The sequence below is a fragment of the Pelophylax lessonae genome (genome assembly GCF_965119305.1).
Source record: "Pelophylax lessonae genome assembly, chromosome: 9".
Lineage (NCBI taxonomy): Eukaryota > Metazoa > Chordata > Amphibia > Anura > Ranidae > Pelophylax > Pelophylax lessonae.
This window is the reverse complement of record NC_138776.1, coordinates 260,468,507-260,492,844: the sequence shown is the minus strand read 5'-3', so window position 1 is coordinate 260,492,844 and position 24,338 is coordinate 260,468,507. Positions and strand designations below refer to the sequence as shown.

The following is a 24,338-nucleotide window of genomic DNA, read 5'->3' as shown; positions in this document are numbered from 1 at the left end:
TGATCTATATGAACACATAACGAGCTATGAAGGAGGAGAGCCTATTGGCTAAAACTTTACTGAAAATCTTGAGATCATTGTTGATTAAGGATATAGGGCGGTAATTACTATTTTCGCTCGGGTCCTTGCCTGTTTCGGGATAAGTGAGATGGAAGCAAAATTTAAATCCTTATCTAAATTATGGCCGTCACGGACAGCGTTAAAGAAACGAGTCATGTAGGGGGCGAGGACGGTGCCAAATTTCTGATAGTAAAAGTTAGAGAACCCGTCTGGGCCTGGGGCCAAATGGAGTTTCAGAGATTTTATAACTGCAAGAATTTCTGTTTCAGAAATCGGTTTCTCTAAAGATTTAGAATGTTCCGGGGACAGTGTAGGAATTGGGATATCATTCAGGAACGTTTCCAAATTCTCAGAGGGCGTATCAGAAGAAGAATAAAGGTTGGAGTAAAAATCCTGAAACGCTGTTAAAAACTTGTGAGGATGTTGCGTGAGATCACCCTGTTTAGTGCGGATTTTGGGGATAGAAGTGGCTAGATGTTTAGGGTTGATTTTCGTAGCAAGTTTGGAGCCTATTTTATCCCGCTGATGGTACAAGCAAGCCCCTGTCCATCTAAGGTGCTTCTCAGCTTCCGTAGTGAGAGCCAGATTCAGCGCAAGCGAGCAGAATCCAGTTGGGCGAGAGTAGCCGCAGAGGGATTGGCTTTATGTCGCTTTGATAAAGACAGAAAGTCAGAAGTTAGGGAAGCGATCTTCTGTTTACATTCCCGTTTAAGTTGGGACGAAATTTGGATTAGATGTCCCCTGATCGAGCGTTTGTGGTTTTTTTCAAATGACGGGCGGTCTGCTTTAACAAAAGGGTGGTCCTAGCGGTGGATTCGCCGCGGGATCACCCTTATGGGTGGCGGGAGAGGTGCACCCCCCTCCCGCCGCTTCTTGGTCATTTTCCCCGCTTACCGGACCCGCCAGCAGCACGGGAAAACAATCTGGTCCTCTCTCCCCTCAGGCAGGAAGTCAAGCGAGGGCAAGATGGCCCCCACTCCACTCTATGGCCTTGGAGGACCAGAGCGACGTCATACCTCGCTTCCTAGCAACGGATTTAAAGAGCCCATTTTCTTTCATCATGAAAAAAATGATTTTTTTTTTTTTCTTTTATAGTGTAGATGTGAGCAGTGAGGTTTTGTTGACCCCAAATCTCACATTAAAGAGGACCTGTCCTGCTTATTTCTATTACAAGGGATGTTTACATTCCCTGTAACAGGAATAAAAGTGATCAAAAAATATTTTTTTTTAAAAGTACAGTGTAAGAATAAAAGATAAAATAAATAGGAAAAAAATCAAATTAAAGTGCCCCGTCCCTCCGAGCTCGCGCTCAGAAGCGAACGCATCCGCAAGTCACACCCACATATGTAAAAGGCGTTCAAATCTCACATGTGAGGTATCCCAGCAAACATTAGAGCTAGAGCAATAATTTGAGCCCTAGACCTCCTCTGTAACTCTAAACTGGTAACCTGTAGATTTTTTCTAATATGTCACCTATGGGGAATTTTTAAGTACCAATGTTTGTCGCCATTCCACGAGCGTGCGCAATTTTGAAGCATGACATGTTAGGTATCTATGTACTCGGCGTAACATTATCTTTCACATTATAGAAAAAATTGGGCTAACTTTATGGTTTTCTTATTTTTTTATTAAACAAAGTGAATTTTTCCATAAAAAAAATTGTGTTTGTAAGACCGCTGCGCAAAAACGGTGTGATAAAAAATATTGCAACGATCCCCGTTTTATTCTCTAGGGTCTCTGCTGAAAAAAAATATATATAGAATGTTTGGAGGTTCTAAGTAATTTTCTAGCAACAAAAAAAAATGGTTTTAACAACAAGTGTCAGAAATAAGCCCGGTCCAGAAGTGATTAATATTTGATTTATATGCTGTGATCAATTTGATTATTGCACAGCGTATAATTTAGCCACGTTTAAAGAGACAGTGTGTTTATTTTAATTCAATCTTTTTTTTTTTTTTTTTTAATCTGCCTAGGATCAAAGCAGTGAGGATCTCCTGGCAATGTCTGTTTTTTGTGCCTTCTTATCAGTGACTAGGATGTGAGGTGGGGGTGGGGGAAGGAGTCATAGGACCTGAAAAGATAAACAAAAAAGACAGCAGAAAGGTTATCTACCTTTTATTGTGCTGATTCATTTAAAACTGTTAACTATTTAAGACAATGCAGGTAGAAAAAGGAGGGGTTGGTTGTAGGGGGTGACAAGTCCCATGAGGACACCTTGTCCCCAGCAGGAATTGCTGTCAGATAGAAGCTAATGTATTCCGGATGATCAAGGTGATGGGGGAGGTACGTTGAGTGACCAGGCCTGAGAACAGAGTGGGATCATCCACGGGGATAATAGAAAAATGGTTCTGTGGGGTAGGAAAAGGTATCTGGATGCACATCTCAAGACCCTGGTCCATAAAATTACTGGCAGAACCAGGGTCTACAAAGGTCGATAGCTGGTGGGTCAGAAAGTCAAGGGTGAACTGGGCAGGAACAAACAACCTGTTATGATTTGCACCTTGTACTGAATCTCAGAGAGGTTGGTTGTAGGGGGTGACAAGTTCCATGGGTCCACATGGTTAGCGCCATGTTCCCAGCAGAAGATGCTATCAGATAAATGCTAATGTATTCTCAAAGAAGAGCACAATGATCAAGGTGATGGAGGAGGAACCTTAAGAGACCAGGCCTGAGAACAGAGGGGGATCATCCACGTGGATAATAGAAAAAGGGTTCCATAGGGAAGCAAAAGATATCTGGATGCACATCTCAAGACCTCTGTAAATAAAATTACTGGCAGAACCAGAGTCTACAAAGGCCGATAGCTGGTGGGTCAGAAAGTCAAGGGTGAACTGGGCAGGAACAAACAACCTGTTATGATTTGCACCTTGTACTGAATCTCAGAGAGGTTGGTTGTAGGGGGTGACAAGTTCCATGGGTCCACATGGTTAGCGCCATGTTCCCAGCAGAAGATGCTATCAGATAAATGCTAATGTATTCTCAAAGAAGAGCACAATGATCAAGGTGATGGAGGAGGAACCTTAAGAGACCAGGCCTGAGAACAGAGGGGGATCATCCACGTGGATAATAGAAAAAGGGTTCCATAGGGAAGCAAAAGATATCTGGATGCACATCTCAAGACCTCTGTAAATAAAATTACTGGCAGAACCAGAGTCTACAAAGGCCGATAGCTGGTGGGTCAGAAAGTCAAGGGTGAACTGGGCAGGGACAAACTTGTTAGGATTTGCACCTGGTACTGAATCTCAGAGGGATTGGTTGTAGGGGGTGACAAGTTCCATGGGTCCACATGGTTAGCCCCATGTCCCCAGAAGAAGATGATATCAGATAGAAGCTAATGTATTCGTAAAGAAGAGCACAATGATCAAGGTGATGGAGGAGGTACCTTGAGAGACCAGGCCTGAGAACAGAGGGGGATAATCCAGGGGGATAATATAGAAGGGTTCCGTAGGGAAGCAAAAGATATCTGGATGCACATCTCAAGAGATCTGTAAATAAAATTACTGGCAGAACCAGAGTCTACAAAGGCCGATAGCTGGTGGGTCAGAAAGTCCAGGGTGAACTGGGCAGGGACAAACTTGTTAGGATTTGCACCTGGTACTGAATCTCAGAGGGATTGGTTGTAGGGGTGACAAGTTCCATGGGTCCACATGGTTAGCCCCATGTCCCCAGAAGAAGATGATATCAGATAGAAGCTAATGTATTCGTAAAGAAGAGCACAATGATCAAGGTGATGGAGGAGGTACCTTGAGAGACCAGGCCTGAGAACAGAGGGGGATCATCCAGGGGGATAATATAGAAGGGTTCCGTAGGGAAGCAAAAGATATCTGGATGCACATCTCAAGAGATCTGTAAATAAAATTACTGGCAGAACCAGAGTCTACAAAGGCCGATAGCTGGTGGGTCAGAAAGTCCAGGGTGAACTGGGCAGGGACAAACTTGTTAGGATATGCACCTGGTACTGAATCTCAGAGGGATTGGTTGTAGGGGGTGACAAGTTCCATGGGTCCACATGGTTAGCCCCATGTCCCCAGAAGAAGATGATATCAGATAGAAGCTAATGTATTCGTAAAGAAGAGCACAATGTTTAAGGTGATGGAGGAGGAACCTTGAGAGACCAGGCCTGAGAACCGAGGGGGATCATCCAGGGGGATAATAGAAAAGGGTTCCGTAGGGAAGCAAAAGATATCTGGATGCACATCTCAAGACCTCTGTAAATAAAATTACTGGCAGAACCAGAGTCTACAAAGGCCTATAGCTGGTGGGTCAGAAAGTCAAGGGTGAACTGGGCAGGAACAAACTTGTTATGATTTGCGCCTTGTACTGAATCTCAGAGGGGTTGGTTGAAGGGGGTGACAAGTTCCATGAGGCCACATGGTTAGTCCCATGTCCCCAGCAGAAGATGCTATCAGATAGAAGCTAAAGAAGAGCACAATAATCAAGGTGATGGAGGAGGAACCTTGAGAGACCAGGCCTGAGAACAGAGGGAGATCATCCACGGGGATAATAGAGAAGGGTTCCGTAGGGTAGCATAAGTAATCATGTGACCAAAATCTATTTGATTTATAAACCCATGTCCAGTGCAATGAATATTCAAATTTCATACACCATATATAGGTGAATAATGTGCATTAATGCAAAAGCCAAATAAATAATTTAACCACTTGCCGAGATATGGATGAGCGAGTTTGGGGTGAAGGAACTTGACAGGCCTGCACAGAGTCCTGACCTCAACCCGACAGAACATCTTTGGGATGAATTAGAGCGGAGACTGCGAGCCAGGCCTCGTCCAATATCAGTGCCTGACCTCACAAATACGCTTCTGAAAGAATGGTCAAACATTCCCATAGACACACTCCTAAACCTTGTGGACAGCCTTCCCAGAAGAGTTGAAGCTGTTATAGCTGCAAAGGGTGGGCCAACTCAATATTGAACCCTACGGACTAAGACTGGGATGCTATTAAAGTTCATGTGCGTGTAAAGGCAGGCGTCCCAATACTTTTGGCAATATGGTGTAGAAATCTGCAGCTTTTATTAAAATAATTAATGGTGGTCCTGCCATGATGGTCCTTGTTCAAGCACTTTCCATTATGGGGTGAGATAACGCTCTGCCCCGTCTCCCAGTTGTGCTCCTGTGTTGTCACCCCCGTAAAAAACAGACTCCTTGCGGAATCTACGAATGGCCATTTTCCTACAGATTGCATCGCCATGGTCCACTGTTTTCACCATCAGGAAACCCACCCTAAGAAATGCCATGTAGCCATCGCTGTGGTGCCAAGACAAGAAGTGGCTGCAAAGAGGATGTAGAAGATCAGCAGCAACGAGATAGAACAAAAGAAGAACATATGGAAAAATGATTTTATTAATTTATTTTTTAACAAATGTCATTTGTTTATGATATGCAGTGTACATAGCCAGCTAGATAGGAAATACAGTACAGGTATTTAAAGGCTTCTTAAATCCTTCCTAACATGTTCAGTCACCATTCTTCCTCTTCTCTCCTCCTTCATTGACCATGATTGGCTCCTCCCCTTCCTTCTATACTCCATCAATGTAAAGGACATTCTTCCCACTAACCACCAATGTAAGGGACATTCTACCCAGTGACCACCTATGTAAGGGACATTCTTCCCACTAACCACCAATGTAAGGGACATTCTTCTCACTGACCACCAATGTAAGGGACATTCTTCCCACTGACCACCAATGTAAGGGACATTCTTCCCACTGACCATCAATGTAAGGAGCATTCTTCCCACTGACCACCAATGTAAGGGACATTCTTCCCACTGACCACCAATGTAAGGGACATTCTTTACACTGACCACCAATGTAAGGGACATTCTTTACACTGACCCCCAATGTAAGGGGACATTCTTCCCACTGACCATCAATGTAAGGAGCATTCTTCCCACTGACCTCCAATGTAAGGGACATTCTTCCCACTGACCACCAATTTAAGGGGCATTATTCCCCCTGACCACCAATGTAAGGGGCATTATTCTCACTGAGCATCAATGTAAGGGACATTCTTCTCACTGTCCACCAATGTAAGGAACATTCTTCCCATTGACCACCAATGTAAGGGACATTCTTCCCACTGACCACCAATGTAAGGGACATTCTTCCCACTAACCACCAATGTAAGGGACATTCTTCTGCTGACCACCAATGAAAGGAACATTGTTCCCACTGATCACCAATGGAAGGAACATTGTTCCCACTAACCACCAATGTAAGGGGCATTCTTCTCACTGACCACCAATGTAATGGACATTCTTCCCACTGACCACCAATGGAAGGAGCATTCTTCTCACTGACCACCAATATAAGGGACATTCTTCCCACTGACCACCAATGGAAGGAGCATTCTTCCCATTGACCACCAATGGAAGGAGCATTCTTCTCACTGACCACCAATGGAAGGAACATTCTTCCCTCTGACCACCATTGGAAGGAGCATTCTTCTCACTGACCACCATTGTAAGGGACATTCTTCCCACTGACCACCAATGTAAGGGACATTCTTCCCACTGACCAATGGAAGGAACATTGTTCCCACTGAGCACCAATGGAAGAGACATTCTTTTTTTTAATCAGATAATTTTTTTTATTGAAATTTTTCACATACAATACAAAACAAAACAAAACCAAAAAAACAGACGAAGAAGCCTCTACAATGCAGGAACATAATCAGTGAAGTGTAGAATAAGCATAGTCGGCAGCAGAAGAGCCGCCGACGTGTTCGTAAGTGCACAGAAACATATAAAAAAAAAAAATCAAGGTAATGCAGCAATATCCTTATGCTCTATGCAATATACACCAAGCTCAGAATACTGGGGAGAGATGCCTTCATCAACTACAAAAACAGAACAGAACACGTGAATTCCGGTGAGCTACCCAATGTGCGCGTGATACAGAGAGTGTCCTAGTACCAGCCATAAAGGAGATGTGGTAAGCATCGTGAGAGACCTCCCTCGTGCCGACCCAGGTAGAAGTACTGAGTCCGCAGCCACGTTACGCTGGGGATAGTACCCCTCCCATAATTCTATTGGACACTAAGTGAAGAGGAGCTAGGCCTGGAACGTCTAACCATGGGCTCCAAATGCGATCAAATTTCAGTACATTCCCTCTGTGTTTATAGGTGAGATGCTCCCTATTCAGAAGCACCTTAACCTCCTCAATCCAGGCAGCATGTGAAGGCGCCTGAGCAGATATCCATCGCCGGGCTATCAACTTTCTAGCAATAAAGAGAACTCTGAGGATCGCAGTCTGTACCTCAGGAGGAGGATAGAGCTCCTCATCCAGCCATCCCAGGACACACAATTTAGGTTCCACAGACAATTTCAGTTTCCAGATATCGTTAATGGAGCGTATAACCCCATGCCAATAGCGTTGCAATTTTGGGCAGCGCCAAAGCATATGTAGTAGAGTGCCCGTGTGGACCTTGCATCGGGGGCAGAAGGGAGAGTCCCGGAAGAGACATTCTTCCTACTGACCACCAATGGAAGAGACATTCTCCCAGTGACCACCAATGTAAAGAGCATTCCTCCCACTGATCACCAATAGTCAGTAGGGGGCATTTTTCCAACTGGCCTCACATGTAAGTTGCCATTTGGCAAACTGACAAGGACGTATTCTGTAAGCCACTGATGAGATAAAGACTGTGAACTTATTAAGTCTAACACTGTGACCATGAGGAGGGGAACCAAAATGGCAGCAATGGAAATATTCTATGTGGCTTTTGTAGTGGCTCCAAATTTCCTCAGAATATCAGCTGACACACATGGAACTGAAGTCCCCATCTCATAAAAAAAAAAAACTAAATTGGATGACTGTAAGAATTAAGACAATTCCCAACCACCAATCTTCTTAAAATTTTGGTCATCGTAAGAAAAAAAAAAAAATGGATTCAGAACAGAATGTTGGCAAGTGCAGACATTTCTTGTTTATTTGGGAAACCTATAGAAAGGTCCAATGATAAAATAGATGTTCCTCTATTTGTCTTCACTATGTTTCCCCATTGCTTCTTTGGTTTTAATGGTATGGTTGTCCTTGTATTGTCATGGTTGCCCACTTGTTGCTCCATGCATTGTCATGGTTGCCCACTTGTTGCTCCATGTATTGTCATGGTTGCCCACTTGTTGCTCCATGTATTGTAATGATTGTCTTGTTGTTGGTCCATTTATTTGCCCACTTGTTGCTCCATATATTGTCATGTTGCCAACTTGTTGCTCCATATATTGTCATGGTATCCCACTTGTTGCTCCATGTATTGTAATGATTATCTTTCTGTTGATCCATCTATTTGCCCATTTGTTGCTCCATGTATTGTCATGGTTGCCCACTTGTTGCTCCATGTATTGTAATGATTATCTTTCTGTTGATCCATCTATTTGCCCATTTGTTGCTCCATGTATTGTCATGGTTGCCCACTTGTTGCTCCATGTATTGTAATGATTATCTTTCTGTTGATCCATCTATTTGCCCATTTGTTGCTCAATGTATTGTCATGGTTGTGAAAAGAGTGGAATAAATTGCGCTCAACACTTAAAACACAACCAAAAGGTGCTTGTGTGCATAAATATGTGAATAAATGGTTATAAATAAATAAATATACAGAATCCTAAATGTGAAAAAAGTCCTTGGTAAATAAATATATCAACAGTCTTTAATGTGCCCAGTGCAATACAAATCTCTCAGCAATGACTGAATATCACTCCAACTTCAAGTGAGGGACCTCCACCTTAAGAGACTTTTCTCCACCCAGTGCTCGGGGTAAATACTTCTTACCAAAGCTGGTGGACCCCTTAATTACAGGGGGTCTAAAGCAGCGTAAATGGTCCACAAATGCCTCCAAGCTATCCTTCAGGTCCCTTGATATATGGCTCAGCTCGCATAAGGAACTCCAAGTATTTCAGGATAATATATGATAGGATGGATATCAGGTGAAACAGCGATGCTTCCTAGAAGGATTCAGCTCCATTTTCAGACACCTCATGGGGACCAGCTAGGGCCTGCATCTCATGCTCTTGAGGAAAATTCCTGAATCCTTCTAGGAAGCATCGCTGTTTCACCTGATATCCATCCTATCATATATTATCCTGAAATACTTGGAGTTCCTTATGCGAGCTGAGCCATATATCAAGGGACCTGAAGGATAGCTTGGAGGCATTTGTGGACCATTTACGCTGCTTTAGACCCCCTGTAATTAAGGGGTCCACCAGCTTTGGTAAGAAGTATTTACCCCGAGCACTGGGTGGAGAAAAGTCTCTTAAGGTGGAGGTCCCTCACTTGAAGTTGGAGTGATATTCAGTCATTGCTGAGAGATTTGTATTGCACTGGGCACTTTAAAGACTGTTGATATATTTATTTACCAAGGACTTTTTTCACATTTAGGATTCTGTATATTTATTTATTTATAACCATTTATTCACATATTTATGCACACAAGCACCTTTTGGTTGTGTTTTAAGTGTTGAGCGCAATTTATTCCACTCTTTTCACATTTATGCGTTTTATACGTTTTTATTGCAGCTTGCACTATGGAAGCAATTCCTCTTATATATATTTAATTTATTTATGACAATTTGATTGATTAATTTATTATCGAATATCACCAATTTTGCGCAGTTTCTTTTGGGCCACCAAAATTTTTTTCATGTATTGTCATGGTTGCCAACTTGTTGCTCCATGTATTGTCATGGTTGCCAACTTGTTGCTCCATGTATTGTCATGGTCATGGCTGCCACCCACCACATGGTTTTTGCGGGACTGCAACATTGCGGCGGACAGATCGGACCCTAACTGACATTTTTGACGGGACCAGTGACATTACTACAGTGCTAAATATATGCACTGTCACTGTAATAATGACACTGGCAGGGAAGGGGTTAACACTGTTGGTGATCAAGGGGTTAAATTTGTGCCTCATGCTTACTGACGTGTGTGTGTGTGTGTGTGTGTGTGTGTGTGGGGGGGGGGATTGTGTGACAGAGACGAAGATCGCAGGTTGAGCTATGCTGAATCCTGTGATCTGTCCCTGCCTGTCACAGAGAAGATCCGCCTGCTTTGTTTACACAAGCGGGTGGATTTTCTCACTCTTTACCCGACGATTGGGGAAGAGAGACGGTGATCGCTGCCTCCCCTCCTCCGGTCCGACTCCGGAGGTGTGGCTTATGGATTGACCATAGAGACCTGTGATCCTATATAGAAGGATCACAGGCGCTCTGTGATCATTCCAGGGAGAAGAACGGTCAGCTGTGTTTACAACAGCTGACCGTCCTTTTCTCTCAGCGGGGAGCGATCGCGGGTGTCAGGCGGCAATCGGAGCCGCCTGCACCGTACAGTTACATCAGGTTCGCGCAGGACCGGCTGCCTGCCACAGTAAAACTGCAGCAGGCGGTCGTTGAGTAGTGAATATCAGATTGGAGGAGTGATATTGGTCTGTAAGAATTTGGTTGAGTAGCAGGCTTAAGGAGAAGTTTAATACAGGCCCTAGACATAGCTATAGGCCAGTGTTTTTCAAACTGTGTGCCGCGGCACCCTAGTGTGTCGCACACAAATTGCAGGTTTGTCGTGGTAATACAGTGGTGTCGGAAGGGGGGGGGGGGGAAGCTGACCCAGGCTATAGCCCCGAGAGGGCCCCGAGAGGGCCCCCATAAACCCCCGGGTCCCGTAGTGCTCCTTTTACATTATTAGCCCCGAGTCCTGGGCGGCAGGCCGATCCTCCGCTGGCCTGTACTGCGGCCCGCTGCACTGGTTGCTAGGATCGCCTGCCGCCTGGCATCTGGAAACGTCGCAAGGAGAGAGCGAGGAGAGGCCCTCAGCATTCAAATAAAAAAGTTCTTCGCCACAAAAATTGTTAAATCTTTCAAGGTGTGCCGCAAAAATCTTTTTGGTGCGCCGCAAGACAAAAAAAAGTTTGAGAAACATGGATATAGGCAGTTTCTGACCGTCCCTCATTAAATACTTTTAGCGGTTGTATACTTGATCTCGGAAGCAGGCAGCGGCCATCGAGGTTGTGGGCATCTAAAGCCCATTCCCGTATATTTCCTGGATTAGGTGCAACTGGCTACCCAGTATGCAGCTCCCGATATAGCGCCTGCGCAGTGATGGCGCTTCGCAGCACAGTCTGTGGATTACAGGTTGCCATTGCAATTCTTCCAAAATGTTGCCTAACTCCTCCCCATCGCGTCACTTCCGGTCTCGAAAAACTGCGAGATTTCACGGGATTTAGAAGATTCCTGGGATAGAGGACGCCGAAGGAAATCGCCCAATCATGAGTCGCCTTGGTGGCCGGGACCAGAAGTGCCGCCTCAATATATTTAAAAAAAAAAAGAATATCTTTTTAGGAGATTTGGGCATGGAGATCAGAGGAATTTGGGAAAATGGGTGGAACTCTGCTTTAAGGAAGCTCACCCGCATGAATTCTCTGATGTCGCACAAGGTTTACTTTAGCAATGAAAGATTTCCCGCACTCCGAACATGAATAAGGGCGCTCACCCGTGTGAATTCTCTGATGTTGCACAAGGCCTGCTTTAGCACTGAAAGATTTCCCGCACTCTGAACATAAAAAAGAAAGACGCTCCCCTGTGTGAATTCTAAGATGTTTAACAAGGTCTCCTTTAAGAGTGAAAGATTTCCCGCACTCTGGACATAAATGGGGACGCTCACCTGTGTGAAATTTCTGATGTTTAACAAGATGATCTTTTTTTTGGAAACATTTCCCGCACTCTGAATATGAACAGGAAAACTCGTCGGTGTGGAGTTTCTGGTGTATTGTAAGAACATTCTTTTGAGTGAAAGATTTCCCGCACTCTGAACATGAATAAGGACGCTCGCCCGTATGAATTCTTTGATGTCTAACAAGGTCTCCTTTGTGAGTGAAAGATTTCCCGCACTCTGAACATGAATAAGGGCGCTCACCCGTGTGAACTCGCTGGTGTAGCACAAGATGTTCTTTCTGAATGAAAGATTTCCCGCACTCTGTACATGAATAAGGGCGCTCACCCTTGTGAATTCTCTGGTGCTGAATAAGTTTTCCTTTGATGAGGAAAGATTTCCCGCACTCTGAACATGAATAAGGGCGCTCACCCGTGTGAACTCCCTGGTGTTGCACAAGGTTTCCTTTCTGAATAAAAGATTTGCCGCACTCTGAACATGAAAAAGGGCACTCACCCGTGTGATTTCTCTGGTGTTGAACAAGATTATCTTTTTTGATGAAAGATTTCCCGCACTCTGAACATGAATAGGGACGCTCACCTGTGTGAATTCTCTGATGTTTAGTAAGGAGATTTTTGAGATTGAATGATTTTCCGCACTCTGAACATGAATAGGGACGCTCACCTGTGTGAATTCTCTGATGTTTAACAAGGCTTTCTTTATGGGAGAATAATCTCCCGCACTCTGAACATGAATAAGGGCGCTCACCTGTGTGAACTCTCTGGTGTTGCACAAGGTTTACTTTCTCAATGAAAGATTTCCCGCACTCTGAACATGAATAAGGGCACTCACCCGTGTGGAGTTTCTGGTGTCTTTGAAGAAGACATTTCTGAACGAAAGATTTCCCGCACTCTGAACATGAATAGGGACGCTCACCCATGTGGAGTTTCTGGTGATTCAAAAGGTTTCCTTTCAGAGTGAAAGATTTCCCGCACTCTGAACATGAATAGGGACGCTCACCTGTGTGAGTTTTCTGGTGATTCAAAAGGTTTCCTTTCCAAGTGAAAGATTTCCCACACTCTGAGCATGAATAGGGGCGCTCACCCGTGTGAACTCTCTGGTGCTGAATAAGTTTTCCTTTCTTAGTGAAAGATTTCCCGCACTCTGAACATAAATAGGGACGCTCACCTGTGTGAATTCTCCGGTGTTTAACAAGGGCTCTTTCATTATTTAAACATTTCCCGCACTCCAAACATGAATAAGAGTGCTCACCCTTGTGAACTCTCTTGTGTGAATCAAGGCAATTTTTATTAGTGAAACTTTTCCCGCACTCTTTGCATATAAATGGTCCCTCGCCTGTCTGAACTCTCTGGTGCGTTAGAAGTAAGCTCTTCTTGGTGAAACTTTTCCCGCACTCTGAACATTTATGAGGATCCTCGGCCTTGTGGAGTTTCTGATGTGTAAGAAATTTGCTTTCGTTAGTAAAAGATTTCCCGCATTTCGAACATGTAAGAGTTACACTGGTATGGGATCTGAGATGGATACGAAGTTCAGATTTGGTCTTGAAAGATTTTCCGCACCCTAGACATGATAATAAATTGTTATCTCTGTGAGCTCCTTCATGGGGTAAGGAAGATTCCTTGGGATTAGAAGGATCTGTTGATCTATCTGCAGTGTGAGATCCTAAATGGATATTTGCAATCATAGTATGTGATTGGTGAGAAGATTCCCCCTGATCAGAGGGATCCATTGATGTCTCCGGACAGGAAGGTCTGTGATGGATATTTTGTGTATTTGGATTTCCTCCTGGAGGATCCTGTGTGATGACATTATCTTCTGACTTACAATCAGCAGATAATAGAAGAGGTCTCTCCGAGGAATTCCCGACATCGCATCCATCTGTTGGAAAGAAATGTAAAAAAATGTCAGTTGGTCACAAATAACTGGAGTTTTAGCCCCTCCTCCCTGTCAGTGGAAATGCCGATCTCACAGTTGGGCTCCTGTTCTCCCTCCAAAATCATTCAGAAAAGTGTTCACACCGAGTCCATATATGATCTGCAAATTCTTTATTAATAAATAGCTGACTAAGGCTTCATTAGCTAAAATGTGTTAGTGGTTTGTTACTAAAATGAATAATATTAACCACTTAAGCCCCGGAGGATTTGGCTGCTAAAGGACCAGGGTTTTTTTTGCGATTTTTTACTGCGTGACTTTAACGGACAATTGCGCGGTCGTGCGACGCTGTACCTAAACGAATTTGACGTCCTTTTTTTCCCACAAACAGAGCTTTCTTTTGGTGGTATTTGATCACCTGTGCGATTTTTTGATCACGCGCTATAAACAAAAAAAGAGCGTAAATTTTGCAAAAATAACAATATTTTTCACATTTTTTTATATGAAATTCCCCAAAAAAAAAAGTAAAAATCAAAATTTTTTAACATTTTTCGGCCAATTTGTTTTATGCTACCTATGTTTGGTAAAAAAAATCGCAAAAAGCGTATTTTGATTGGTTTGCGCAAAAGTTATCGCGTTTACTAACAAAGAGAAAGATTTTTGTCATTTTTGGTGTTTTTTTTTTTAACGCATAATGGCGGCGATCTGCGATTTTTTTTCGGTACTGCGACATTGCGGCGGACAGATCGGACCCTTGACTGACATTTTTGACACTTTTGGGGTTACCAGTGACATTACTGCAGTAATCAGTGCTATACATATGCACTGTTACTGCAAAAATGACACTGGCAGGGAAGGGGTTAACTTTATTGGACAGGGAGGGGTTAAGTGTGTCCTAGGGGCGTGCTTTCTACTGTGTAGGGACATGGCTATTGGTGTAAAAGCAAAGATCAACCGTTCTACATAGTAGAACGGTCAGATCTTCACTTTTACACAGGGAGAACTGACAGGCAGCTTGTTTACACAAGCTGCTCTGTCTTTCTCCCTTTACAGGAGCGATCGTAGTGTGGCCGGCGGACATCGAGTCCGCCGGTCACACGCACTGACTTGCCTGTGAACGAGCCGCGGCGGGCGCGCGCCTCGGCGGGCGCGCGCCCGCCCGCGATAGGCTCGCAAGTCAGTGACAGGCGAGTGACGTACCGATACGTCACTCTGCCTGGCCGGGGCTGACCGCCGCAGTATATAGTCGTGCGGCGGTCGGCAACCGGTTAAAGGATATAAAACACCCAAATCAACGACACACTACGTAAAATGTGTTTTTTTTATTAGTGACGACTATGGGGAGTAATGAAGATGTCACATCATATGCTAGGAACATGACGTTATATTGAGGAATGGAGATGGACCTTTCATATGGTGTACAGTATCTCCTCCTCATTTGTTGGGAATATGACATTATATTGATGAATGGAGATGGACCTTTCATATGGTGTACAGTATCTCCTCCTCATTTGTTGGGAACATGACGTTATATTGAGGAATGGAAATGGACCAGTATTTATGACAACTCTGTAAAAACTATTTTTGATATTAACCACTTTACGGCCGCCCACATTGACACAACTGCCGCAATGCGGTATGATCCCGTCCAGCGACGTACTCCTCCCCCTCTAGGCGGCGCTCGCGCGCCGCCAGAGGCGCGCTCCCGCTGTTTTCAGTCACAGCGGGAGTCGGGCCAGGGGAGGTGCGGCGGCGATCGCCGCTGCTCTTCCCCGATCGTCGGGGAATCGAGTTTGGAGATCCGCCCGCTTGTGTAAACAGAGCGGGCGGATCTCCTCAGTGACAGGCAGGGTCAGATTGCAGGGTTCAGCATAGCTGAACATGCGATCTGTCCTTGTGTCACTCAGTCACCTCCCCCCACACATGTCAGTAAGCACCAGGCATACATTAACCCCTCCCTCTCCAATAAAGTTAACCCCTTCCCTGCCAGTGTCATTTTTACAGTAACAGTGCATATTTATAGCACTGATTACTGTAGTAATGTCACTGGTACCCCCAAAAGTGTCAAAAATGTCGGTCAAGGGTCCGATCTGTCCGCCGCAATGTCGCAGTCCCGCAAAAAAAAAAAAAAAACGCAGATCGCCGCCATTACTCCATTATGCCATTAAAAAAAAAACACCAAAAATGACAGAAATCTTTCCCTTAGTTAGTAAACACAAAAATTTTGCGCAAACCAATCAAAATACGCTTATTGTGATTTTTTTTTACCAAACATAGGTAGCAGAAAACAAATTGGCCAAAAATTTAAAAAAAAAATTAGATTTTTACATTTTTTTTGGGGGGGGGGGGGGAATTTCATATAAAAAAAATGTGAAAAATATTGTTATTTTTTCAAAATTGACGCTCTTTTTTTGTTTATAGCGCAAAAAGTAAAAATCGCACAGGTGATCAAATACCACCAAAAGAAAGCTCTGTTTGTGGGAAAAAAAGGACGTAAATTTCGTTTGGGTACGGCGTCGCACGACCGCGTAATTGTCAGTTAAAGTCGCACAGCGCCGAAGCGCAAAAAGTGGCCTGGACGTTATACAGCAAAATCCTCCGGTGGTAAAGTGGTTAAAATTGTAAAGTTCTGCACTGCATGAAAACTGAATAAATAGAAAAGGTGGTAGGGAGACTGCACTCACTTATACCAGAACACAAGGTAATGAATCTGATGGAAAATATGCAATCATGTGAAGCGTATAGTACAAGAAGCATTACATGAGCAGATCAATACGCCAGATGTGCCAACTCCAGTGCACCACCAATAAGGTCATGCACACTTACAGGTACTAAAAGTGTCCAAAGGATGGAGATGGCCAGCTTGGCATGGATCACAACCCAGCACATGGCAAAGGTGGGAACCACTACACTTAGTTTGCAAAGCCTTCCACACCACGGTTCCAGGCACGGCCCATGTGTTGCAGTGGGCCCTAACATAGGGGCCCAGCCACGTGCCAAGCTACCCTTACCTACAAAACCTCTGTCATTGGCTACCACCATTCTCTCCGTCCCAAAATGGCTGCTGCTTCTATTTACGCTTCAATCCATGACATCAAGACTTAAATTGTAAATTCTGTTCCCCAGTTCTCCCCAGTACACTGTAAAGCACCTTCTCTTCCATAGTAACACAGTTACTCTTAGCCAATAAGTTCTTTAGTGAATAAAGTGATATTTACAGTTCTATCCAGGTTCCATAGAAGTACATATGAGCGATATACAGAATCGCAATTGCATTTCCACATTCTCTCTCCAATAACAATGTACTGGGTTTGTCAGAGCTGTGCGGCGTTGTTCATAACTTTTTATAGCTTAGTTGCATCCCAGTAAACAGCATCAATAGTCCAGTCCTTGGAACCGATCCCGGGGTCCTGCTAAGGGGAATCTCCACCACACAGTTCAGTTCACCTCTTTACAGCGTCCTCACTGATCACCTCCCACACACGGAGAGACCCGAGGTCCGGTCCGGTTAAGAAGCAGGAAGGGAAGGTGCATCACAGCACCAAGTGTTAACTCTTCCAACACCACACATTAACCCTTTAGTAGGCAAACACATATTTTGTCTTTTAGAACCTGCCTACAGGACGATGTGAAGATCTAATAATTATCTAACATTTGTTCATAAACTCATAAGTAAAATGAGACTTTGACTTATTTCTTCCATAGTCTCTGTTACTTACTTGTGTGGATAGGTAGAGAAATGTCCTCCTGTTCACGTTTCATAATCATCCCAACCTCCTCCGTGGATGGCTGATCACCCCCCACATACGTCTCTACTTCTTCTTTAAGCTCAGCTTTTATATCAATCTGTTCTTCACCCTACACCAAAAATAATGAAAAACATCTATTAAAGTCAACTCTAGGCAGATATAGAAGACACGTCATTCAGTATGCACCCTCGGTTGGAAGAACACAAGGAGGAAGAGGACCCGTGATGACACTTAAGACCCACAGAGAAAGGAATTTATATTAAAAAAATAAAAATGAGGGATGAAAAATGTAGGGTGCTCAAAGGAGCTACAAACGGGGTTTGGGATGTGGATAACGAAGGCTGCACTTCAGATGTCGAAGTAAAGCAACAGATTACATAGAATAACGCAATTTCATGGCTTACAATACATATTTAGGTATAGATGCCAAGTCCTACCTACCTGATCATGGTGAGGGATGGTGTGATCCTTCTGTTTGGAATCCCAGGAACACAGAGGAGGGGGAAATCTCTGACCCTAAGGCTCGATTCACACTACCGCGACTTGTCAGGCGACTTGTCAGCCTGACAAGTCGCGGTCCATTGACTGCTACAGGACCCGTTCTAATAGGAGCGACACAAAGGGTCCTGTACTACTTCGGGGTGACCTTGGAGCGCCTTGCATAGACATTCGTTATACGAAGTCCGTGCAAGTCGCGCCGAAGTCCCGGTGCACAGGACTTCACAAGTCGCCTCCGAAGTAGTACAGAGTCGTGTCGCCATAGTGTGAACCGACTCTAAACCCCAAAGATGAAAGAAAAATAAACAGAGCAAGAGATTTCATAGAAAAATATCATCTCATAGTTTAGAATACTTTTGAGTTATAATTGCTCAGTCCCATCTACCTGATGATGGTGGGGGGTGGTGTGATCTTCCTGTGTGGAATCCCGGGAATACAGAGGACCTCCCTCCTCCATAGACTGCTGATCTCCAACCTTCTCTTCATTTTCCACTTCAACCTCAATTTTGAGGTCTTTCAGTTCTTCACTCTAAACCCCAAAGATGAAAGAACAGATTTGTAAAAGAAAAAAAGGAGATGACACAGTAGAGTTATCTCAAAAGCGTAGAGTTGTACAATGTATTTGAGTTCTAGTTGCTCAGATCCACCTACCTGATGATGGTGAGGGATGGTGTGACCTTCCTGTGTGGAATCCCGGGAATACAGAGGACGGGGACATCTCTCTGGTGGGTTCCCATTACTGGATCCATCTGTAGGAAACACACACACTGACTGAATACATTGTTTCTATGTGTTTATCAGATGATGGGGGATCTAGGTGGACCCTCCGTACTGCTCTCTCCTTTACAATAAAGTCTCCTCTTACCCGGTGATGTGAGGTGCGGCTGATTCTCCATCATGACGTCCTTGTAGAGATCCTTGTGTCCTTCTAAATACTCCCACTCCTCCATGGAGAAATAGACAGTGACATCCTGACACCTTATAGGAACCTGACACACACAATGATACAGTCACCATCCAGACACATCCCTTGTCTGTTACTGGATAATGTCCCAGAATTCCCGGCACCGCTCACCTCTCCTGTCAGCAGATCAATGATCTTGCTGGTGACTTCTAGAATCTTCTTGGGTTTCAGGAAATGGGATGCAGGCACTGTGATGGTTATATCGTCACCAGGTTTCACCGGAGGAAAACTCTGCATTGAAACAACATTATTTTCATGTGATTCTCCCAGAATCCTCCTTAACACCCCAATCAGCAGGTAGAGGATCTTCAGGGTGAGGTTTAAAGTAGAATCCCAGCTAAAGCCTAACCTGTGTAAAATAAGATATATATATATATATAGTTACCTATTTTCAGCCAGCTTTGGGGTCAGCAGCAAAGGTATAGAGAGAGCGGGAGCCATGACATCACCTGTAGGCTCCCATGGTGCAGCCATTATCCGCAGTTCCTCCTCTCCCCTGCAGCTTCTGCTGGCTGACATATGGAAGCAGAATTAAGAGACCAGACCAAAGTGGGCTGAAAGTAGGTAACTATACACATTTGTTTTGCCCAGGAAAAATAAGATAGGTCTTTTTTTTTGGGGGGGGGGGGGGGGGGCATTTTTAAGACTATTTAGGCTTAACTAGAATCCTACTTTAATATCCTCTCGGTCACATGACTCAGGTCCTCCTCTATCCCCATTGATGTAATCATGTGATTTAAAAAACAAAAAGAGCTATAATACCCAAAATGTAAATATGCAACAAAGAAAGATCATTATCAGTTCGGTTTTCAATCGTCTTTAAATATTTTATGTTATTTTTCACGTTATTACTAAGTTAGTGAGAAGTACTATTTATGGTGACATCATACTTCCATATAGCGGAATATATGGCTCTATACAATATATAGGTAATATTTCTGTATTGATTATTAGGGATGCACAGAAATGAAAATTCTGGGCCGAAACCGAAAATGCAGGATGCCCTTGGCCGAAAACCAAAACCAAAAATTACTTTTTCCCCCAAATAATTTTAAAATAGATAGAACAGGGGCATACACCAAAAACAGGCAGGTGTACACTTGTAGCTGCCACCCTGTTGCAAGTGGTTAATTTAATTACCAATGGTATTTGTATTATGCAGCATGAGGGGGTTAATGTATTGCCACTGGTCACTGAGGAATTAGTGACCGGCCAGTGGCAGTTAATTAACCCCTTTGTGCTGCATTAGTGCAACCAGTATCATAGTTGCCAACATTTAAAAAAAATTTCCAGGGACACTTTGCAGCACAGCTATCAATTACTTACCACATCCACTTCCCTGAAGCTCCGCCCACTCTGCATAAATAATCTCCGCCTACTTATCATCAGATTATAGCGTCTACTCAATATAGAGAGAGAATTACAGGAAATTAAAAAGGGAATTTCAAACTTAAGGCCAAAGTAGCAGAGTTGGAATAATTCTCCCATTCAGCTGCACTACTTCTGCATAACATTTATTGGCAGCCCGATTAACAGGCACTTCCAGGGACAATATAAATTACCTGGGACAGGCTCCTATTTGCAGGGACTGTCCCAGGAAAAAAGGGACAGTTGGCAAGTATGCAGTATCAGTGTTAATTAACACTGGGTTGCACTAATGCAGCACAAAGGGGTTAATTAACTGCCACTGATCGGTCACTAATTCATCAGTGACCAGCAGTGGCAATACATTTACCCCCTCATGCTGCATAATACTAACACCAATGGTAAGCTCGCCTCAGCGTTCCTCCCCCCCCCTGCCTCAGCTTCCCTCCCCCCCCCCCGCCTCAGCATCCCTTACCCCCCTCTGCCTCAGCATCCCTCACAATCCCAATGCAATCTCCTTACTTTCAGCTCCAGTCCTCCGGTGTCCTTCCTTTCAAAAAACCCGCCTCTGGCCGGCGGCCCGCCTCCCGGTGATGTCACTACTACTGCGATCTGTGCATGAATTAACACACCGGGCGGGCGAGGGGCCGCTAATAGCTATAACATGCCTGACAGGGAAGTGAAGCGCTCACATAGTTACAGCTATTAGCGGCCGCTCGCCCGCCCTCCCGGTGTGTTAATTCATGCACAGATCGCAGTAGTAGTGACAGCAGCGGGAGGCGGGCTGCCGGCCAGAGGCGGGTTTTTATAAACCTGCGCTGCGCCCGCGGCGGGCATCTTTGGTATCGGCATATTTAACTCATTTTCGGCCGAAATGGAATAAGCCCATTTTCGGCCGAAAATTTCGGTACATCACTATTGATTATAATATATAATACACACTATATATGTGTTTATCAGCATCCGTTGGAGATAAAAGACGTCACAGAGTAAAAAGGACGGACATGATGGGGGAGGAGGGGGGGGTTTACTGGGTGTAAATATAAAATAATATCTTTTTTTTTTTTAATTTACATTTTTATTGGAATTTTAATATAACAATTTCAACAATAACATTTACAATTATTTGTTACTTCCGACTCATTGCTTGGTACATGGAACAACAGTTAGGAAAATGAAGAAAATTATGAGAATTACAGGAGTACCAGGTAACAGTTAAATGAGAAAAAACAATTAAAAGATATTTATATTAAAGATATTTATATAAAAAAAAAAAAAAATGATTAAATAAAACACAGCATAACCAAACCGCCTAACCCCAATGGGAACTATCTGTAAGCGCATTTGGCTATCGTGTACTAAAGTTTATTAGGGATGGGACATTATTACCAATTGATCTGAACTATAATGGAGATTTAGATATCACATTTCTTTAGGTAAGTAGAAGCTCTTGGGTTGTTTAACCAAATTTGCCATTTCTTTTTAAATTTATTAGTAGATGAATTTTTGTATGCTAAAAGCAGTTCGTACTGTGCTTGTATATTCAGTCTGGTAATTACGTTGGACTGGTAGGGAGATTCGGTAGATTTCCACATACTAGCAATATTAAGTCTTGCAGCTATTAGAATGTGTGCTATTATAGTTCTACTAGACATTAAGCCCGTTAAATTAACGGGCGCTAGAACATATAGCTGACTGAGCAGCTCTTGCTTATCTCTTTTTTTTTCTAACAACGCGAGAGCCGCATGACATAGCCAGCTCTGCACATAGCGTCCCTGTTGCCCTAGCAACAGAGACACGCACAGAGCTGACCGAGCGGCTCTTGCGTGCGAGCGCGTACCCGCCGCGTGCCCGCGCACACCTGTCGCTTCAAGAGTTTTGGCCGGCCGCCCGACTGGGGTGTATGTAGGATATCTATTCTATATTAATAATATGCAAGTGTCTCTGCGTCCATCCCTGTGTCTGTGGGATTGCGCTACTGCGCATGTGCCCCACGGAACAGCCGTTGGGACTGGGGGCGGGCACCATGTCAGGGGCCCCAGAAGTAAGTCACACTGACCTGTGTAGGATGGGGAGCTCCTCGGTGTTGGGGGTTACCCCAATAATGGTGCTCTTCAGGGAAGTTCCTCTGAGCAGGCGGCTCCGGACCAGATCCATATTCCCCGGAGAGTCTACACTCACCCTCATGCTGGAGCCGGGCAGGAGCACCCCGTCATGGGTCAGGAGAAGAGGCAGGCGCCGGGGATCTGGATAGAGCCGCTAGAGGCCATGACCGGCCACACACACAATCCGCACACCGACCGACCAAACTCACTGACAGCTCCGAGTCCGGGCAAAGAGCAGCAAGACTACAACTACGGAGAGCGGCCGGAGACAAATCATCTCCGCCTGAGGAAACCACCGCCATCTTGTGATATCCTACATACACCCCACTATTATCACCTCATCATATACTATAAACCCCAATATAATCACCTCATCATATACTATACACCCCAGTATCATCACCTCATCAGATATCCTGATGATACTGGGGAGTATATTATATGATGAGGTGATTATATTGGGGTGTATAGTATGTAGGATATCACAATATATGATGAGGTGATTTCTTTCCTCAGCCCTGTGAGGTGAATTCCCAGTTGTAATACTCACAGTTGGCCAGTAGATGGCGGTGGTTTCCTCAGGCGGAAATGCGGGGCTGCAGACATGGTACAGGGGAATGCGGGGCTGCAGACATGGTACAGGGGAATGCGGGGCTGCGGACATGGTACAGGGGAATGCGGGGCTGCGGACATGGTACAGGGGAATGTGGGACGGCGGACATGGTACAGGAGAATGCGGGGCTGCGGACATGGTACAGGAGAATGCGGGGCTGCGGAGATGGCACAGGAGAATGCGGGGCTGCGGCCATGGTACAGGAGAATGCGGGGCTGCGGACATGGTACAGGGGAATGCGGGGCTGCAGACATGGTACAGGGGAATGCGGGGCTGCGCACATGGTACAGGGGAATGCGGGGCTGCGGACATGGTACAGGGGAATGCGGTGCTGCGGACATGGTACAGGGGAATGCAGGGCTGTGGACATGGTAAAGGGGAATGCGGGGCTGCGGACATGGTACAGGAGAATGCAGGGCTGTGGGCATACTACAGGAGATGCAGTGCTGAGGGCATGGTACAGGAGTACCATGCATGCAGCACTGCATCTCTTGTAGTATGCCTGCAGCCCCGCATAATAGCAGGCAGTGCGGCAGTGGAGGAGTCTCACTTACCTGTTCCTGATATGTGCTGGGGAGTAAGTCTGACCTGTGTAGGATGGGGAGCTCCTCTGTGTCGGAGGCCCGGGTCCCAGGTGTTGGGGGTCACCCCCGATAATGGTATGGTGTGAGGGCCGTTCTGAATTCGTAAGTGCTGGGGAGGCGGAGTTCCGATCAGTTGCCTTAGATTTAAAAATGGCGCCACCCGGCGCCAACGCGTCATTGCGCATTCGCCGCCGCTCGGGAAAGCTCGAATACGTTCGGCTGTTCCCGGGAATAGCCGAACATGTATGGCTTTTACCGAGCAGCGGCGCATGCGCAGTGACATGTTGGCGCCGGGTGGCGCCATTTTTAAATCTAAGGCAACTGATCGGAACTCCGCCTCCCGCCTCCCCAGCACTTACGAATTCAGAACGGCATTATCAGACAGAAGCCGCGGTGTTCTCCATACCGGAGCCGCGGTCTTCTCCACCACAGATACGTTTCCTTCCACATCTGAGGCGGATGTTAAAAGGTGGGCAGGGATCCGCTCATATACACGCCCACCCAGCGCCAGGCTCTGCGTCCCATTGGCTGTCCGTGCGGCACATGCGCAGTAGCGCATTTCCACGGACACAGGGACGGTGTGGAATGGACGCAGAGACACTTGTCTTTTATTAATATAGATAACGTATTGGGTATAAATCTAGGTCTATTCCTAATAGTGCAATCGCAGGTGTCAGTTCTGTCAGGTTACTGGTTATTTCGGCTATAAGTGAGAAAATAGATTTCCAAAAACTTATTCAATTCTTGCAGGCCCAAAGAGTGTGGTAAAATATCTTTTTTTTTTCAATCAATACCTTTTTTGAAGTTTTTTGAAGCTCAATAGATTTTTTGAAGGCCTTTCCTTTA

At 44.8% G+C, this 24,338-nt stretch overlaps 1 protein-coding gene and 1 pseudogene across 2 annotated transcripts in view; both read right to left on the bottom strand.

Moving 5' to 3' along the window:
- Positions 1-24,338, bottom strand: part of LOC309562722 — a 169,081-nt pseudogene that overhangs the window by 113,345 nt on the left and 31,398 nt on the right. The window lies entirely within an intron of this gene.
- LOC309564418 (uncharacterized protein) lies at positions 6,837-19,062 on the bottom strand (the record flags this gene model as incomplete). Its single annotated transcript, XM_082269048.1, has 8 exons — positions 6,837-6,916; positions 11,479-13,620; positions 17,334-17,472; positions 17,805-17,879; positions 18,337-18,390; positions 18,513-18,610; positions 18,727-18,850; positions 18,937-19,062. The coding sequence occupies 8 exons, from the start codon at positions 19,060-19,062 to the stop codon at positions 6,837-6,839; spliced, it is 2,838 nt and encodes a 945-aa protein (XP_082125174.1).